The sequence below is a fragment of the Elgaria multicarinata genome, chromosome 11 (assembly GCF_023053635.1).
Source record: "Elgaria multicarinata webbii isolate HBS135686 ecotype San Diego chromosome 11, rElgMul1.1.pri, whole genome shotgun sequence".
NCBI lineage: Eukaryota > Metazoa > Chordata > Lepidosauria > Squamata > Anguidae > Elgaria > Elgaria multicarinata.
The window spans coordinates 10,979,576-10,997,016 of record NC_086181.1 but is presented as its reverse complement, the minus strand read 5'-3'; the positions used below and the strand labels follow the sequence as shown (position 1 = coordinate 10,997,016).

General features: G+C 43.4%; 1 protein-coding gene across 10 annotated transcripts in view; it reads right to left on the bottom strand.

Annotated features, from left to right (window-relative positions):
- The window catches only part of SRCIN1 (SRC kinase signaling inhibitor 1), a 324,300-nt gene that overhangs the window by 9,072 nt on the left and 297,787 nt on the right, over nucleotides 1–17,441 (bottom strand). For 9 of the 10 annotated variants that reach the window (XM_063138579.1, XM_063138580.1, XM_063138582.1 and 6 more), the window contains one exon: nucleotides 9,093–10,322. In XM_063138579.1, the coding sequence (XP_062994649.1) occupies nucleotides 9,093–10,322 (1,230 nt within the window). Of the gene's footprint in view, nucleotides 1–9,092; nucleotides 10,323–14,082; nucleotides 14,158–17,441 lie in introns of all 10 variants that reach the window. The other variant, XM_063138586.1, reaches the window with a different exon arrangement.

Sequence of the window (17,441 nt, the reverse complement as noted above, 5' to 3'; positions counted from 1 at the left end):
TTTTTTAAAGGCCAACAAGTATAAAATAAGACAGAAAACCCAATGATGACATTATCAGCTGAATTAATCTCACCCAGCCCTTGTAGCCATCATATCCGTGACGCATAAAAAGAAGCCTACCTGAAGAACAAGAGAGGGTAAATGTTGGTTCCGCTGATCAGGTGAAATACAATAGCATTCTAAAATAAAAAGATTTGAGAAACAGTTCCCCATTTCACACATAAGGAGCTGCCAGTACTGGTAGAAACTACCAGGCCATTTGTATTATCCTCAGCAGAATCAAGACTATTTTGGCTGGGTGACAGCATTAGCGACATATCAGAGTGTTTAGGAATCAGCTATGTTTTGAACTGAACATGATTAGCTATCAGCAGTTCCTGTGTCAGAAATGAATGATCCATTGCAATGACTGAGGAAGCTTTCAGATGAATGATTTAGATGATCACCCAAACATGCATGAATTGTGCAATAGAGCGGTTAGCTACCTACTGAGACTTAAAACGAGATTGGTAATGGGAGTTGCAGTCAGAAACTGGGATCATCTCTGTCCATTTCCCCACATGAAAGAAACTAGCCTTTCTCTCTATAATAAAGTGGAACTAAAAGTTTGTTCATTCATGCATGTCCATCATTCGATGAAGGTGAATGTTGAAATTGACTCCATTGAACAGTGTTGTGGCTGAGTTGATATGAAAATTCCATTTGCAGGGTCTGATCTTTCATGGTCCAGTCACACACACATGTCTGTATGTAGCAGCCATCGAGTGATGAACATGCATGTGGGAACCAGCCCCAATACCAACAGCAGTGAATGGTTGGAATTCTAGCCTTTGGCAGGTTGATTGCCTCAGTCTTCCTGTAGCAGAGGAGGCAGGACTGCAGCTCAAACCTGTGACAGATCACCTGTTACAGCAGCTACCCTGCCAATTCCAAGTGCCACGCATAGAGGCAGCTGATTACGCAGTAGCACGTCAGATCAGGTTAATTATAGCACATATGTGGGACAAATGACCAGGAACTGTTCTTCTGTTTTAAGACTGCTTTGCTTTTAACCAGGGCTTTCCCCTCACTATTAAATAACCACACAGTGAGCTTCACTGCAGGTCAGGGAGCTTCCATTAATTTCAATGCATGTTGAAGGAAGACATGAAGTGAATGAAGACCACAAGTGAAAAAGCTAAATTTGCGTATCACTTTAAGCCAAGAATTCTGACTTAATAAACCACAGTGTGATTAATTAATGCTCATTAATACAGCCTGTTTGCACTTATTTTCCTCCTCCTTTCACATGAGCAGGAAGTAATAGCACTGTGTGATGTGTGAACCCACAATCATGGTTAAGTGCACTTAAAACACCAGGATTCATAAACCAACAACCATGGCTTACAATCCTGGCTTGTTTTGGCAGACATAACCATAATTCCAGGTCTGGCTGACATGCAGAGCTATCCCTTCGTCATTTGTGTGAAAAAATCCTAAAGGGGCCCCTTTCTCAGAGTGCACACACATCTTCTTACTCAGACCCCAGCCCTCAAGCAAAGATGGGAGAGCCTCTTATTGATGGAGGGGAAAGAGAGAGGGGTTTGAAAATCTAGGCTTGCTAACTCAATCTGTTGTGATTCAAGTTACACCGGACATTTTAGCTGGGAACAACTTGCCTTTTATTTATTTTATATTTAACTGTGAGGAAAAGTCAGAAAAAAGGTGAACTGAACCCCCTCCCCTCCCGGTGGTATTCTAGCATTGTGTTTTATTAGCTATTGTGCTGGCGTTATAACCATTTTATTGGTTTGAATGTTTAATTTATTGCAATCATTTATTATAGCAATGTGTTGGACACTGGAATGGAAACAGATGCCTCCCTTGAAGAGGAAAAGCAGTTGGAAATCATTGTTGTTTGACTGAGAAGACCACAAGTGAAAAAGAAAAGGAAGGAGACATTGGCTAAATTTGTGTATCACTTTAAGCCAAGAATTCTGGCTTAATAAACCACAGTGTGATTAATTAATGCTCATTAATACAGCCTGTTTGCACTTACTTTCCTCCTCCTTTCACATGAGCGGGAAGTAATAGCACTGTGTGATGTGTGAACCCACAATCATGGTTAAGTGCACTTAAAACGCCAGGATTCATAAACCAACAACCATGGCTTACAATCCTGGCTTGTTTTGGCAAACATAACCATAATTCCAGGTCTGGCTGACATGCAGAGCTATCCCTTCGTCATTTATTGACCCACTCATGTGAATGGAAAAGCACAGCAAGAGTGAATGGGCTGCATATGCACCAGCCTACTACTTGTTCACACCTGGGTACAAATGCAAACACAGCCATTATTTCAAACAAACAAAAAAGATTCCCATGTAAGAGAGTGAAGAGATAGGAAAAGATTTTATTAGCTGTGTCCAGATATATTTTGTGATGCAGCAGTTGAATGAGAAAGACAGAAATAGGATTAATTTCACTCCAAAGTAAAGCTCATAAGAAATACAACTTATTGGAGTGGATATAGGCCAAGAGAGCTGCACCAGCAACAGAAGGCCGATAAAGTGCAGCTATCATTTAATAGATAATTCCCAACACGTTCCGGCTGCCTTTATCAGAGGAATTTATTAAACAGTATGCTAGACCCAAAATTTCATATCCTTTCATATCCTTCTATCTCTATGTAGAGGACTTGTGTCTCTAAACATGGGGTTGGATCTAGGATCAGCCTTTTATGAGAGGAAGAGACCTTCCATGAGAGGAAAGCCTCAGCTCTGCCTGGTTTGGGGGGAAATTCTTTCCCCTACACCACAGCTCACCCCATTCAGAAGGGTCTCCTGACTCTATGGGCATGTCTACACCTCCCAGCGATCAGCATATCACGAGATCCCCCCACTGCGTTCACATGTGGCGCATGATGTGCCATGAAGGAGGGCGTCACAGAATACAGGAGCTCCAGCGAAAAATTAAGTTAAAAAAAGGCCATGACCCCGCTCCCCATCTCACCCCCGATGGCCCTGGACTCTTCCTGTCCCGGCTCCTTCCCTCAGATGACTCCCGTTACTCACAGGGAAGAGGGAAGAAGCCGGGACAGCCAGCCACACCACCCATAGTCCTCTGGATCATCCTGGGACCATGGGAAAAAATGGAAAAAAGGGTATGGCGATATACCAGGGAAATGGAGGGATCATCCTGCCCTGCTCCCTGTGCGTCATGTAGACGATTCCCGAGATATCACCTGGTGTAGACATGCCCTATGTGTTTCATTTTCAGGGGGCTAGCAGGATGGCTATGGGAAGGAGTGTGTGGGAAAGTCCACTTCTGTCAGCACAGTTGATCCAATGTAAATCCAGAATTGATCCAGAGAACTTCAGCTACTGGGCAGTATAAAAAAAAATTAATAAATTAATAAAAATCTAAATCCAATCCATGATGCATTGGCTCCAGATTTAGCCATACTTAAGAATTGCACTTTGGAAAGCAATGGGACTTAAATTAACTTAAGCCCCACTTATTTTAATGGGTTTACTTGAAGTATAAAAGCAAGAGAGCATCCAAAATAGACCCATGAGTGGAAGAGAAAACTCTTAAGAGGCTGAAACAAAGATTTTATTTGTTAAAAAGCCCACATTCTCCTAATAAAGATGCTGAAATATGATGGGAATTACCTATTGAATAATAATTGCATCTTTTCAGCCTAATCTCTTTGCCCCCAAACCCAACCCACTGCCATCTAGTGCCCCTTGTTAGCATCACAAGTTTCAGGGGAAGGAGGGAGGCAGATTCCTAGCAGGAGACTCTGTACGTCCAGCAGTGCAGATCATCTAAAAGCAACACTCAGTTTCCACGTGCAGATTTTGCATTTGCTGGACTGTGACAATAGCGTCTAAAGACAACAATGTTCTGGGCACAACCCACATGAAATTGAAGTCTTCAAAGTCTCATTGATCTTGGAGCGAAGGGCTAAGCATGGTGGATATTGTCTCTCCTGTTGCATTAACGAGATTAGAATTGTTTCACCTTGGCTTGGTTGTGCCTTCAATTTGTGATTAGTCACAAGGCCCCTGGTTATCTTGATTTCTTTAAAAGGCTAACAAGTATAAAACAAGACTTAGCCTGGAGAATGGAAAAATTAAGGCGAGACGTGATAGCAATCTTCAAATAGCAGAAGGGCTGTCATGCAGAAGATGGAGCAGAGCTGTTCTCTGATGCTCCAGGGGGCACAACTAGAACCAATGGGTGGAAATCACAGGGCAGCAGACTTTAGCTGAACAGGAGAAACGTCCTAAATATGATTCTATTTCAAAATCTGGTCCAGGCCAGGAGTATATCTATCCATGGATTCCTCTTTCACTGCAAAAACGCTCCATGTGTACCATATCCACAGTTCTCTTTGTCTAGCTCAGGCATCCCTAATGCCCCTTCATATCTCAGTCCCTGCCCCTTCAAAACAATTATTTTTAATAAAACATTTGAAAAATGGTAGAGCATCAGGTTCTCCTTCCTGTTCCTGAACCTGCCGCTGCTCAGTGGGCAGGAACAGGAGGAAACCGTTGCTTCCTGACCCCACCCAATCTTCTTTTGTCTACACAGATCTTTCCCCTTTGCTCTTTTTCTTATCTCTCCACCCCGAGCCTCTAGCCTTGCTCTTTCTCTCCACCCAAGCCCTTTCTCTTTCTCTCCCTTCTTGGCCCCTAGTTGTGCTCTTTCTCTCCCACTCATTGCTTTTGCCTTGCTGTTTCTCTCCGCTCCAAGCCTCTGGCCTCACTATTCCTCTCCCCAGTCTTTACCTCATTGTTTCTCCCCACCCCCTAGGCTGAAGCCCTGCTCTTTACCGCCCCTCTATCCCTGTGCCTTGCTATTTCTCCCCTCTCTCTCCCAGACCCAAACATCACTATTTCTCTAACCGCCACTTCTTTTAACTAGCAGTAGAAGTGGGAGGGGGTAAGGGAGTGGCACTGGACGTGAACATTTGCATACAAAGTGACACTTGGCAAAATATGACTCCCTTGTTGAAAATGCTGTTTTTGGTTCAGAAACTGGGGAGCAACTTGCATTCCAAGACAAGCCCATCTTCTACTTTATGTTGTTGGAATTTTAGGAATTCCTGTTTCTCATGTTGGACCTTCGATTTCTGCTCTTAATTTTGCTTTTCAGAGCATCTTGTCTGCTCCTTGTTTTCATCATCTATTTTTTCTTTAGATCAGTTGTCTCTTCCATCTGGCACTCAGCACAAGCTGCTGTTTCTCATATTTAAAGCACAATATGGTCTTGCTTCCCTCTGCTTTACTTCTTCAGTCTCTTGTTAATTTCTGACTCATTCTGTCTGCTCTTATTTTTGTTCTACAACTAAAACCACTTCATGCCAGCTTTTTCTCTTTCTTCTCGTTAGCACTGGAATTTTTGCCTCTTTTATAGTGTACATCATGTTGCTAGCTATGAGCAACCCCTTATAAAGAGGCTTAAGACTGTCCCCCCTCCTTTTGCTTCAGTCTTTTGACAACAGTCTTTACATTTGGCAATCAATAAAAGGCTCTACCTAACAGGGTGCCCATCAAACTATTTTTATTCAAATTATTTCTCCTCTCTGCCAATTCCTATTCTTTTTGTGTCTTTATAGACTGTCAGTCATTAACAGCGATTTTTCTTTTTAAAATTGTACATCACGTAGCTCAACATTAGATGATGATGATTAGGTTGGGTCCAGACTTACTCATGCTTAGAGTAAACCCACTGAAATCAATGTGAATTGAGTTAGTCATGACTACCCTGCCCCATTGATTTTGATGTGTCTGCACTGACTAAATCTGGACCCAACCCTTTATTTGTTTATTTATTTATTTTATTATCCAAGCCAACCAATATCAAGAGATTCTGGGGAGGTATGTTACACAATCAAACTGAAAAGTATTTTTTCTCCTTTTCCCAGCTTTCATCGCTGGGCCTTCTGCCACCCTGACCTCTATGTATGGAATAGTATCATCTTCCTCTGTTTGTCCAAACACTCTTCTACAAATTCCTTCTCAAACTTGCTTCACCCAACCTTTTCTTAGATCATTATAGCTTCACTTTGCCAGCACCTCTACTTCTGTTTGATTCTCCCCTATTCTGCATTATTTGTCCCCAGACCTCCTACATAGGATCTTTCACACAGCTCAAAAACACCTTGCATTTTCATCGCAAGGAGCTTGTGATGGCAAGCATGTCAATATCAAATTCCCCCCATCTAAGCAGTTAGTAGGATATTCATGAACAGTCTATGACATCACAGCATCTCACCCAATAGCTGGGGAGAGGACAGACACAAGTGACAGCCATCTAACTCATTATACTGTCTCATCAATAAGGTTGCAATTTTTACAGGTTCACACCAATGAATATATACACCAGTCTGCTTACCATCTTGCCTCATGTTTGCCTCTTTTATGCTTCATATTTGCCTCTTTTACGCGTACCCCTCGGAAACACCCTTCCCCTTATATCTGTAGGTGACAGTGGGCAAGGCTAAGCTCTAGCTGCCGAGCATCTTTTCGGAGTCCCATTTTTGAAACTGCCACTCAGTGAATAGCTTTGGGAGGTGCTCAACAAATCAATGGCCTTCATTCTCATTTAGCCATTTTGGCAGCATGAAAGAAACTTAATAAGGGAGTGAATTACCACTAATGTCCTCTTTTAAGAGCTTCGCTACAGCCTCATGGTTAAACACAAGTCATTAAAAGGCTTCCATTCATAGAGACTCAGTGCTTATTTTGGGTTGCCCCACATGCACTCACCCCCACAGCTTTCTTCCTCTTCTGTGCTTAAGCAGATTTGAATTCACAATTTAGGGCTCAATCCTACACAGGTTTAGTCAGAAAAAGGTCCCACAACTTCCAACATTCCCCAGCCAGCACAGCCGGTTGGGGAATGCTGGGAGTTGTAGGACTTTTTTTTCTGTCGAAATCTGCACAGGTTGTGCCTGTAAGAGATCAGAAGGACACTAAGATTTAATTGGGGTTGGGGGTGGATGGACCATTTCTCACCCCTGTTCCTTAGCTGATTATAAATACTTAGGCCCTGATCCAGAGAGCACCAAAAGGCTGTTCATTCACTGCAGTGCCTGTATATAAACAATGCATGGTGCTTGTGGAACATGGGATCTCCCTGGAGCTCCACAACACCAATTTAATGCATTTGGTACCGCTGACCTGCACACTTGAAATTCTTTTGGCACACAGATTTGAATTCTTGAATCCAAGCATTAAAACATAAGGCTGTTTTAAAAGAAGCATGCTTATTGGGTGAGAATGAACCCGCAACGTTAATAACCTTTCCTTTTCTCAGAGAGAGGGTCTAAGAAAGGTTTGTCAAAAACTTACTGATTGTTCCAGTAGGTAAAGGAAAGATGGGAAGGTTGGATAGAAAAAGAAGGAAGGAAGGAAGGTGAAGGTTGCAGCCTCCAAACCTAGCAATCCCTGCCCCATCAGAATGTCCTTTGACGTAGCATTTTGTACGGTGTCTGTGGTTCCTCTCTAACCATAGATACCCTGTTCTGTACCATTCAGAAAGTTTATGAGATACATAAAAATGTGTATAACTTTCCAATGCTTGCAAGGCGTCTACATCTGTCCACCTCCCCATCAGCTATATATGAGGGAAGGGAAGAAAAACAGATGCCTATTCCAGCAGGCTATGCTGAAGGAGACGAGAGCGAGAACAGTGTCATTCCACCAGCCCTGCTGAAGGCCTCCCTCATGAGGGCTCCTTCTTCCTCGGCTGTCACCATCACCGTCACCACCACCCATTCCAGCAGGCTACGCTGAAGGAGACGACAGCGAGAGCAGTGTCATTCCACCAGCCCTGCTGATGGCCTCCCTCATGAGGGCTCCTTCTTCCTCGGCTGTCACCACCACCACCACCACCCATTCCAGCAGGCTGTGCTGAGGGAGATGAGAGGCAGAAGTTGGGCTATTGCACCAACCCTGCTAAAAGTCTTAATTCCTCCTTCCCTCCCTATTCCCCTTTCCTTGTTTTTGTATCTTTTAGATTGTAAGCCAATGTGCTGGGATACCCTAAATAAATAAAATGCAGCCTTATCTGCTGGAGGGAGTTAAAGAAAGGAAGAGATCCTATAACCTTTATAATGTTAACAGACCAAATAAATAAACGGTGCTACTTCTGAAGGGCACAACCACAGTACAAATTTGAACCAGTATGAAACCAGTTTAACTGCCTTGGTTTATCCAAAGGATTATAGGAATTGTAGTTTTGGAAGTGTGCTGAGAATTCTGTATTAGAGGTCTGGGAACCGCATCACAAAACTCAATTTTTTCAGGGTTTCTTGACGGGGATGGAGCCATTGACAGTTCATCAACCAGGCTTGTGTGACTAGTTTGCATTTGTAGTTCAGATTTGCCCAAAGTGAAATGCAAAGAGAGTGTTGCTCTTCCATTTCTAGCAAGAGGCTATCCTTTCTACATTTCTGAGACAGATTTGCTGCTGTCGGTAAGTGTGGTAGAGTGCCTGAAAGGGACTGTGATGAATGAAGAGTTAATATTTGTAGCAGGGGTCCAACTATCACCCAGAGACAGTGTGGGAAGAAGAACCCCTTGTTGTTGGCTGTTACTGTTAAGATGGCTGATTGTATTTAGAGGCTCTAGACCTCTATTGTGTTTTATACTCAAATGGATAGTTTAAGTTAATTCCTATTATGCTGCACCTATTCTAAGTGGAAGCCAGACAATACTGCTGAATCTCTATTACAAGAGTGAGGGAAAGAAATGCTAGCACAAACAAAGCAGAAATGGATAGTAACAATCATACTAAGGAAATTGATAGTAATAAATAATCATACTGAAGGATGCCATCAAAACCTGTCCAAAGCCAGAAATAAAAAGCAGCTGAAGAAAATGAAAAGAGATCTCTTTTGACTTTTCAGTGAGACTGGAGCCAAAATCTCACAAGGATACAGTTTTGCAGAAACCCAAAATCCAGGCTCCAGATGTTTCACATCTTGTCTGTTAAGAGCAGATGAAATCTTGAGAGGACAGACAGTAGGGAAGACTTTCAGGAAGAATCTAGATTCTAGAGATAGAGCATAACAAGAGGAATATATATAAAAAGTGAACCTGTGGATTGCCGTTCAACAGGAACCGAGGTTTGGGCAGCAAAAGAGGTTTGGAGCTGGTTGGCGAAAGCCTGGGTGATTCCTCATCCCTGAAAACAGCAATGTTGCACCTGGGCACATTTCTGTCCTCCTTTCTTTCTCCATCTTTGGATCTCGGACATCCAAGAAGATTTTGAGGAAATATTAGCTCAGTAGATGCCTGGCAGCTAATTTTACTGATAGTTATTTCTAGGTCTCTGATAGTCTCTTCCAGGTTGTCCAATCTTTGATAAGTGTCTTTGCAAATCTCTCGGCTTCTTATGGCCACGGCATCACGAGAAGTAAATTCCTTTTGTTTCTCTTCTAGAACGGTTACCAGTTCTTTCTCCGTTTCATCCTCTCCTGGGTTGGCAGGATTCAGGGACTGCTTCCTAGATACTGTATCATATTCAGTGGCTACTTTGTTCACAGGGGCTTTGGGAAAACACCATTTTAAAACCTCTGTCAGATCATCTCTGTGCATCTGACTACAAGCAACATTAGGGTCTTTCAAAGCTACTGGTAACTTTTCTGTGCTCTGATCAACTTCTTCACTTTCTGGTTCTGCAGTGCAATTTTTGGTATCTAACCCCGCGAATATTTCACCTTCTTCCATGGATGAAGACAATGTCCTATAACCAAGCGTAACCTCTGAGAGGGTGACAGCTGCTTGGTTGTCCAATGCATGGACCCCACAGCTTTGGGCATAAGCTGGTAGATTACTTGCCTGCTTGTCCTTAGGATTCACAACCATGATAGCTTCTCTTCCGAGTTGAACAGCCTCCACTGATGTTTTTGTTGTTTCAAATGCCACTGTGCCTGCTTCTGCCCCATGAGCAGTGTCACAAGGAAGCCCAGTTCCAGGGTCTGGCAGAAATCCCCGAGCCTTCAGTTTTGTTGGCAGAGAATGAGTGCATGTTGAGGCCTTGTTGGACAGACCAGATGATACATGAGCCAAAGATTTCAGCTTCCGTTCATTCTTGCTCAGCTTTCCCAACAAGGTTTTTGGGCTGTCTTTCATTTCCACCATGGTCCTTTCACTGACTCCCAAATGTCCTTCAGTGCATTGGTGATTATGGGTGCAAGTATTGCAGAATTCCAAACCTGCTTCTGGCTGAGATTCAGGATACAGCAGGCTGGATACCCACTCAGAAAGGACAATATGAGGGAAGTGGGATTTGTTACCACATGGAGGTTTTGAGAGTCCTGACTCCTAAGGGAAAATTCAGACAAGAATTACTGAAGTGGGAGAGTTCACTGGTTGAATGAATGGAACTAAAATCTACCCTGTTCAAGGCTCTAAAGGGTTTTCAGTAGTGTGCCTGGATTAACCTGTTTGCTCAGCTGGAGCATCCTTTTGGTTAGAGATGTGCATATGGAAAACTGGGCAACCATGTAAGGTTTGGGACAGAGCAAAATGACTTGTGATGATGGCAGGCCCATATCTCTAATCATATCTCTAATCAAACGCCTGTAAAGTGGTATGGGTGTAGTGATTTTGAGTGGGAAAGTGGCAGGTAGGTGCTGAGCATTTTCATGACTGGCAATGAGTGTGACCCAGGGTAGGGTTGGGATGGATGGAGAAAGAAAGAAAGACCTTGAGGAGAATACCTGGGGGAGGAGCATAGCAAGTGGAATAAGGTTTGAGCACCAAACTCCTGCTTTTTCATTTGAAATTGCCCTCCCCACATGATTTATAGGTGTTTGGGGGGTGGGGGCAACTTACATTCCAAGACAAAGCTCTGTTGCCATCATCTGTAGTTCCACCCATGGATGCCAGCTTTATCAGGGAGATGAAGGTGACATGAAAAGGCCTTTGTTACTTACTGCCAGCTCTTACAACCCATTATTGTCTCTCTTCATAGATTTTCTGTGATTTTTTTTGTGAAACATTTTTGATCAGAGATGAGAAGGGCAGTTGGGAAAAATGGCTGTATGCAGCAATCACAGGCATCCATCATCCCACAATCAACTCTCTTAGAATTTTTTTGTCTGACTCCAGATTTACAGTTAAGAGCCTCGTGTGGCGCAGAGCGGTAAAGCAGCAGTTACTGCAGCTGAAACTCTCCCCACGGCCTGAGTTCAATCCCAATGGAAGCTGGTTTCAGGCAGCCGGCTCGGGTCGACTCAGCCTTCCATCCTCCTGAGGTCGGTAAAATGAGTACCCAGCTAGCTGGGGGAAAGGGAATAATGGCTGGGGAAGGCAACGGCAAACCACCCCGCTATAAGGCCTGCCAAGAAAATGTCAGCGAAAGCTGGCGTCCCTCCAAGAGTCAGTAATGACTCAATGCTTGCACAAGAGGTTCCTTTCCTTTCTTCTTTACAGTTATACTCAGAAGAAAGCTCCACTGAGTTCAATGGAATTCACTTGCAAATAAGTGGGTATAACATTGCAAACTTAATTGAATATTTTAATTATATCTGTATATTTTCTGAGCTGGTTTTTATATAATCAAGATCCAAAGTGGAGAGGGGGAGGGTTTCAGTTGTCTCAGGGCTTCTGACCCATACAGGGTCAGCTCAAGAAATTAGTGGCACTCCTTCACAGAATCATAGAATAGTAGAGTTGGAAGGAGCCTATAGGCCATAGAGCCCAACCCCCTGCACAATCCAGGAATCCACCCTAAAGCATCCCAGACAGACGGTTGTCCAGCTGCCTTTTGAATGTCTCTAGTGTGGGAGAGCCCACGATCTCCCTAGGGAATTGGTTCCACTGTCATACTGCTCTAACAGTCAGGAAGTTTTTCCTGATGTCCAGCTGGAATCTGGCTCCCTGTAACTTGAGCAGGAAAAAGGGAGGGAGAACCCCATAGGAGTATGCAAAGAAAGCCAAACAACAACAGGTGGAACCAAAAAAGAAGTTCTTGAAGAATGTTTATTCAGATATGCCTTTCTTGAAATAAGAAAGGCATATATGAGGAAGGACCCAGTTTTTGGGAGTCTGAAACCCTGAGGCTTATCTGAATAAACATATTTCAAGAAAGGCATATCTGAATAAACATTCTTCAAGAACTCCCTTTTTTGGTTCCACTCCTTGCCATTTGGCTTTCTTTGCATATTCCTGTAACTTGAGCCCATTATTCCATGTCCTGCATTCTGGGATCATCGAGAAGAGATCCTGGCCCTCCTGTGTGACAACCTTTCAAGTATTTGAAGAGTGCTATCATGTCTCCCCACAGCCTTCTCTTCTCAAGGATAAACATGCCCAGCTCTTTCAGTCTCTCCTCATAGGGCTTTGTTTCCAGACCCTTGATTATCCTCGTTGCCCTCCTCTGAAACCCCTCCAGCTTGTCTGCATCCTTCTTGAAGTGTGGTGCCCAGAATACTCAATACTCAAGATGAGGCTTAACCAGTGCCGAATAGAGGGGAACCCATACTTTGTGCGGTTTGGAAGGTATACGTCTATTAATGCAGCCCAAAATAGCAATTTGCTTTTTTTGCAGCCACATCACACTGTTGGCTCATATTCAGCCTGTGATCTACAACAATTTCAAGATCCTTCTCACCTGTAGTATTGCCAAGCCAAGTATCTCCCATCCTGTAACTGTGCATTTGTTTTCTTTTTCCTAGATGTAGAACTTGGCATTTATCCCTAATTAACAGGGAGCACAATAGAAGGGCAGTTGCAGATTCTCACTAGTCAACGTCAGTGTGGCTTTGCACAGGAGAGCATCCCAGTGCAGTGTGCCCCAGGAGTCAGATCTGTCTGTCTCCCACTCTCTTGCCTTTAATAGCACCCAAAGCCCTGAAGTGGCCACCCCACTTTGCCTCATAGAAGTGAGGCTTTTAAAAAAGTCTTCTGGCGTTGTTTTCTCTATGTGTAGACTGTTATGTAGTCTTCCTTCTAACCTACGCTGAACATATCCAAGTTAAGCTTGGGCAGCAATCCAGCATGGGACTTTTCCCAGTCTTGCTACCTCAGATCCCTTTAACTGGGGTTGCTGGTGACTGAACCTGTGACTTTCAGATGCAAAACATCAGCAACTGAATTATAACCCCTCTGAAAGCACAGTATGAACATATGAAGTCGCCTCATAGTGCTGTCTGCTCTGACTTGCAGTAGCCTTTGAACTGGTTCCTATGACAAATTCTAGCAGGAGCGAGCAACCTGCAATCACCCCATTCATAGATTGTTAGCGTGACATCCAACATGGACACTCTGGGCTGTTCAGGGGTTATTTAACTCAGAGTTAACCCAACAACAAACTATCACTTAACTCTAACTTGTTTAACCCCTGAACAACCCAGAGTGTCTGGATTCGGATGTCATGCTACAATCTACAAGCAGGTCGATCATAAATTTTATTTGAAAGAGAAAGCAAATAAGTGTGCTGGAAGTGCTTGCTCTCTCGCTCCCATTTGTGCCCAACAACCCATGATTTAAACAAGCCATGGGTTGTCATTATGTGCAACAGCTCTTTCCTAGCTCTGCTACCAAAGATAATTTTAACTGGAGATACCAAGACCGAAATTAGGTATTTGTGTAGGTAAACACATTCTGTAGAACTGAGCTATATGCCACCTACCCAAACTCTGAAATAGACCATTTATAGGTTCAGTCTGTCATGTCTCTGTAGAGAGATGAATTCTGCCCAGCATACACAAATAATCTTGTTAATATGTACATGACCATTTATGATGGGATGAAAAGGAGATAGATTAACTCCCCTGTTGCAAACAGTTGTTGACTCTCTTTCGATTCCAACTTTTGATTTTGAATCTATAAACAAATCAGAATTTCTGCATAGGTCTGAATGATTATTCATCTGCATTTTTCAATGTAGTCCTTGGAGAAGAGAGCTACAAAGAAGTTTCAAGGGGAATGTATGCACATGACTACCACCCAACAAGGCAGAGAAAGCTACAAACCTAGGAGATTAAATGGGGGGGGGGGGGCAACAGCCATCCCTTCCAATTTCAGCAGTTGCCAAAGTTCGTTCCCTGCTCCGTGCTTCATAATCCATTATGCTTACCTTGGATTGTGGTGCATGGGCTCGTGGGATATTGAAGCTTGTCCCGGCTACATGACAGCCAGCAGTAATAGAAGCCTAATAGTAGAATGGTGCAATGTAAGGGTTACTGTGATTTCCTACTCCCTACACGACAATGCACAAAATTGGCAGCTGTATGTGCATTGATTTGGTCAGCAGGGAATACAGCAAGGAAGTAGTTCTCCATTCCAACCTCCAGTTAGTTCTCCCAAGTGGGGGTTGAAAAGATAAGAGCATGCTAATGCAGCTTATTATAATATGTAAGCAATTTAGAACCTGACATTTTAAGCAGCCACTTCTGTTCAAACACTTGTTCCATAACTTTAGGGGAGCAGGTGTGGAAAGGCACTCTGGACTGCTCAGAGGCATACTGTCCTTTTTATTGTGAGATTCTCTACACAGAGGCTTTTTTATCCCACAACTTTACCAGGGCTTCTGTTTCTGGATCCTTTGCAGGATTAAGATCGGCCCTTTATCCACACTTCTGCTCCCGCCCCCCCCCCCCCGACATTCCTTTATCTGCAAGTTCTATATGTTTCATTATACAGCCACTAGATGGCACTGTGGTATAGCTGCTGTTCCTAGCACAACTCACAATATTCCAATAGCCACCACCACCACAACCCCAGGATAAAAGTATGTTCTTTCAATGAGCCCGGTTTTGCTTCTTACAGTTGCCTAGCTCCTCATCTGAGCCTGTAGAACCCATGGGAGCACCATTCCTCAATTGCATCTTCCCCATTTCCTATCCCTAACTAAACCAACAGAAAGAAAACAAACAAACAATTCCTGTGTGCACCTCTGTGCTTCCAGTTTCAACTCCCCTTTTTGGTTTGGAGTGTCATGTAAAAATATTCACATTCATATCCTACCGCCTGCCAACCAATTTGTGATGGATTGCGGTGGGAAGTCTTTCCTTACTGCTGGATCCCCCTTTTGTCTAAGGTTCAGTGAAGAAGTACCTTCCCCCTATCAAAGGTGTGGGGAGGGAGGGGTGCAGAGGTGCGGGCAGAGGTTTGGCACAGATGGAGTTGGCTCCTCATTTTCATTTCCTCGCTGGCTCTGCCCCATTAAAATCTTAAATATGTGACAGTAATTACATTTTGGAGAATGGAGGCTTGGGAGCTGCATTCCAGTGGTCGGCAGGGTCAAAAGTACCTGCCTATTTTAGCTTAAAGCTCTTACTACCAGTAATGAAGCCTTAGGAGAGGCATTTCAACCTTTAAGAATAGTGACACATCTGCATAAAAGCTGGCCAACCAAAAAGATGGTGTGGCCAAATGGGGGAACATCAAGGGCTGGATTGGGACCCCAAGTGGGGCAGTTTAGCCTTCTGGCCTTAGGTTCAGCACCTTTGCTATATAATCAGAATATTTAAAAAGTTTAAAAACTGGGGGCAAAGGAAGGAAGGAAGGGCATGGTGTCTGGGGATGTGGTGTTATAACCATGGGGAAATTGTGTGAGGAACTTGTGCTCCAACCTGTGGGCCGCTGGAAGTCCTGCTCAGTCCCCTCTGATTTCTGAAATTTCATCACATGCTTTCAAACTTTCCTACAAAGCCATAAGAGCAAGAAACTTGGCTTTAAATTAAAACTAAGATGCCATCTTCAATGCTCTGAAGGTATGTAGTATACAGGGGAAGCCTGAGTACAAGGATGAAACTAGGCGTGACAAGGCATGTCCCAACCTGTGTTGCTCTAAATCCCTACAAAAAAGGGAGCAGGCATGAGATTTAGAGCAGAGCATGGGTGTCTGGGAAGGGGGAAGATGAAACCTTCTCACGCATTTTCTACCTGAAACAGCTTCTTTACAGATATTCCCCCACCTCCAGGAGGGTTTACTTAAAAGTCATGAAGCCCCACTGGAAGAAAAGTTGTTAAAAACAACAAGAAGCTCCTGAGCAAAAGAGCAGGGTTGAGGTTTCAGCTCCCCCTTCCTACCAAACCATGCTACACTGTTTTGGTAGAGACTGGGCTGGAGCCTAATCCTGATATGGTTCTGCCGCCATCACCTCTAGTTTGGCCCAGGTCACAGCTCGTCGCTCCCACAGAAGTCTCAGATGTACGGTGTTCAAACGGCACAAATGTGTGAACTGCTATGTAATCCCTTTAAATAAATAATGAGAAATCCAAGCCCCTCAAAAAGTGCGATAGAAGCGCCTCAGGCAAGATAAAAAAGGCTCCAGCTAGCCTGGCAATAACTATTGTGGGCATCACATACATTCCAAGCACCTTCTTGAACGCATTTTCCCAACAAGACCTGGTGGGTTTGGGCGCAAGGGTGGCATATTTGGCACATCATCAGTTCAGAATTTGCTACCCCCGTACCCAAAACAGGGTCTTCAGCTTGCCTCATGATAAAGCCAGCCCTGTGGTCAGTCAAACAATGAAAAATCTCAAATTGTCTTGAGGTATAATTTATAGGGAGAGTTGAAATTATTAGGAAATTAATCTTATTTCTGATAGAACTTAAATCACAAAAACGTAGACACGCATAGGTGCCTTCAATATGCCTTGGACTACAATTCCAATCATCCTCAGGAAGCATATAAAACAACCCTCCCCACTGTAATGGCAAGTGGCTTATTTACACTGAATATATAGTATGAGGTTGACTGTCATGGCTTCTCCCAAAGAATTGTGGGAACTGTAGTTTAGAAACGGTAGTGACAGGGAAATATCTGTTGGAAATGTCAATTCTCTCTAACTGAACTTCAGCTCTATAGTGTTAGTGTAGACAGGCCCATGGAATTATGAAAAGGGCTAAGAAGTCATCTAGTCCAATCCTTTGCATGAAAGGCAAGCCCAATTGCCCACAAGCACAGATCTGCCAACACAATCCAGCCCACTGCTTGCTGCAAGCAGAGAGCAAATACACCCCAGAAAAGAAACCTGTAGAACAGATTACATGAAGTAGGGAGGCAATGAAAAATCCCCCAGGGCCACGGCCAGCATGATTTGGGGAGAATGTCTTTCACCATCCCAAATATGGAATCCCTGAGCATGAGCAAAACCAATCCACTTGTTCACCCTGAAGATCATTCTGTTGGGTGCCACATAGGGTTGAACAAATCAGGCTATTACTGGTCTGTGTGGGTTTCACATGGGTTCATTCATAAGTCAGTTCTGTCCTGTTACCAAATAAATCTGTGGTGTGTTCATGCAAATTTGTATTTAAATACATAGTTTTGAATGTATTTTCTAAAAATATATATGCATTTCTATATGTATTTTCTCTCTATGTACACATTTCTAAATGTACCCTAAAGTATGCTATTTTAAATGTGTTTAAGCTACACTGATTTTGCTGAGAACTGCATCACAAAATTGGTGAAGTCCAAA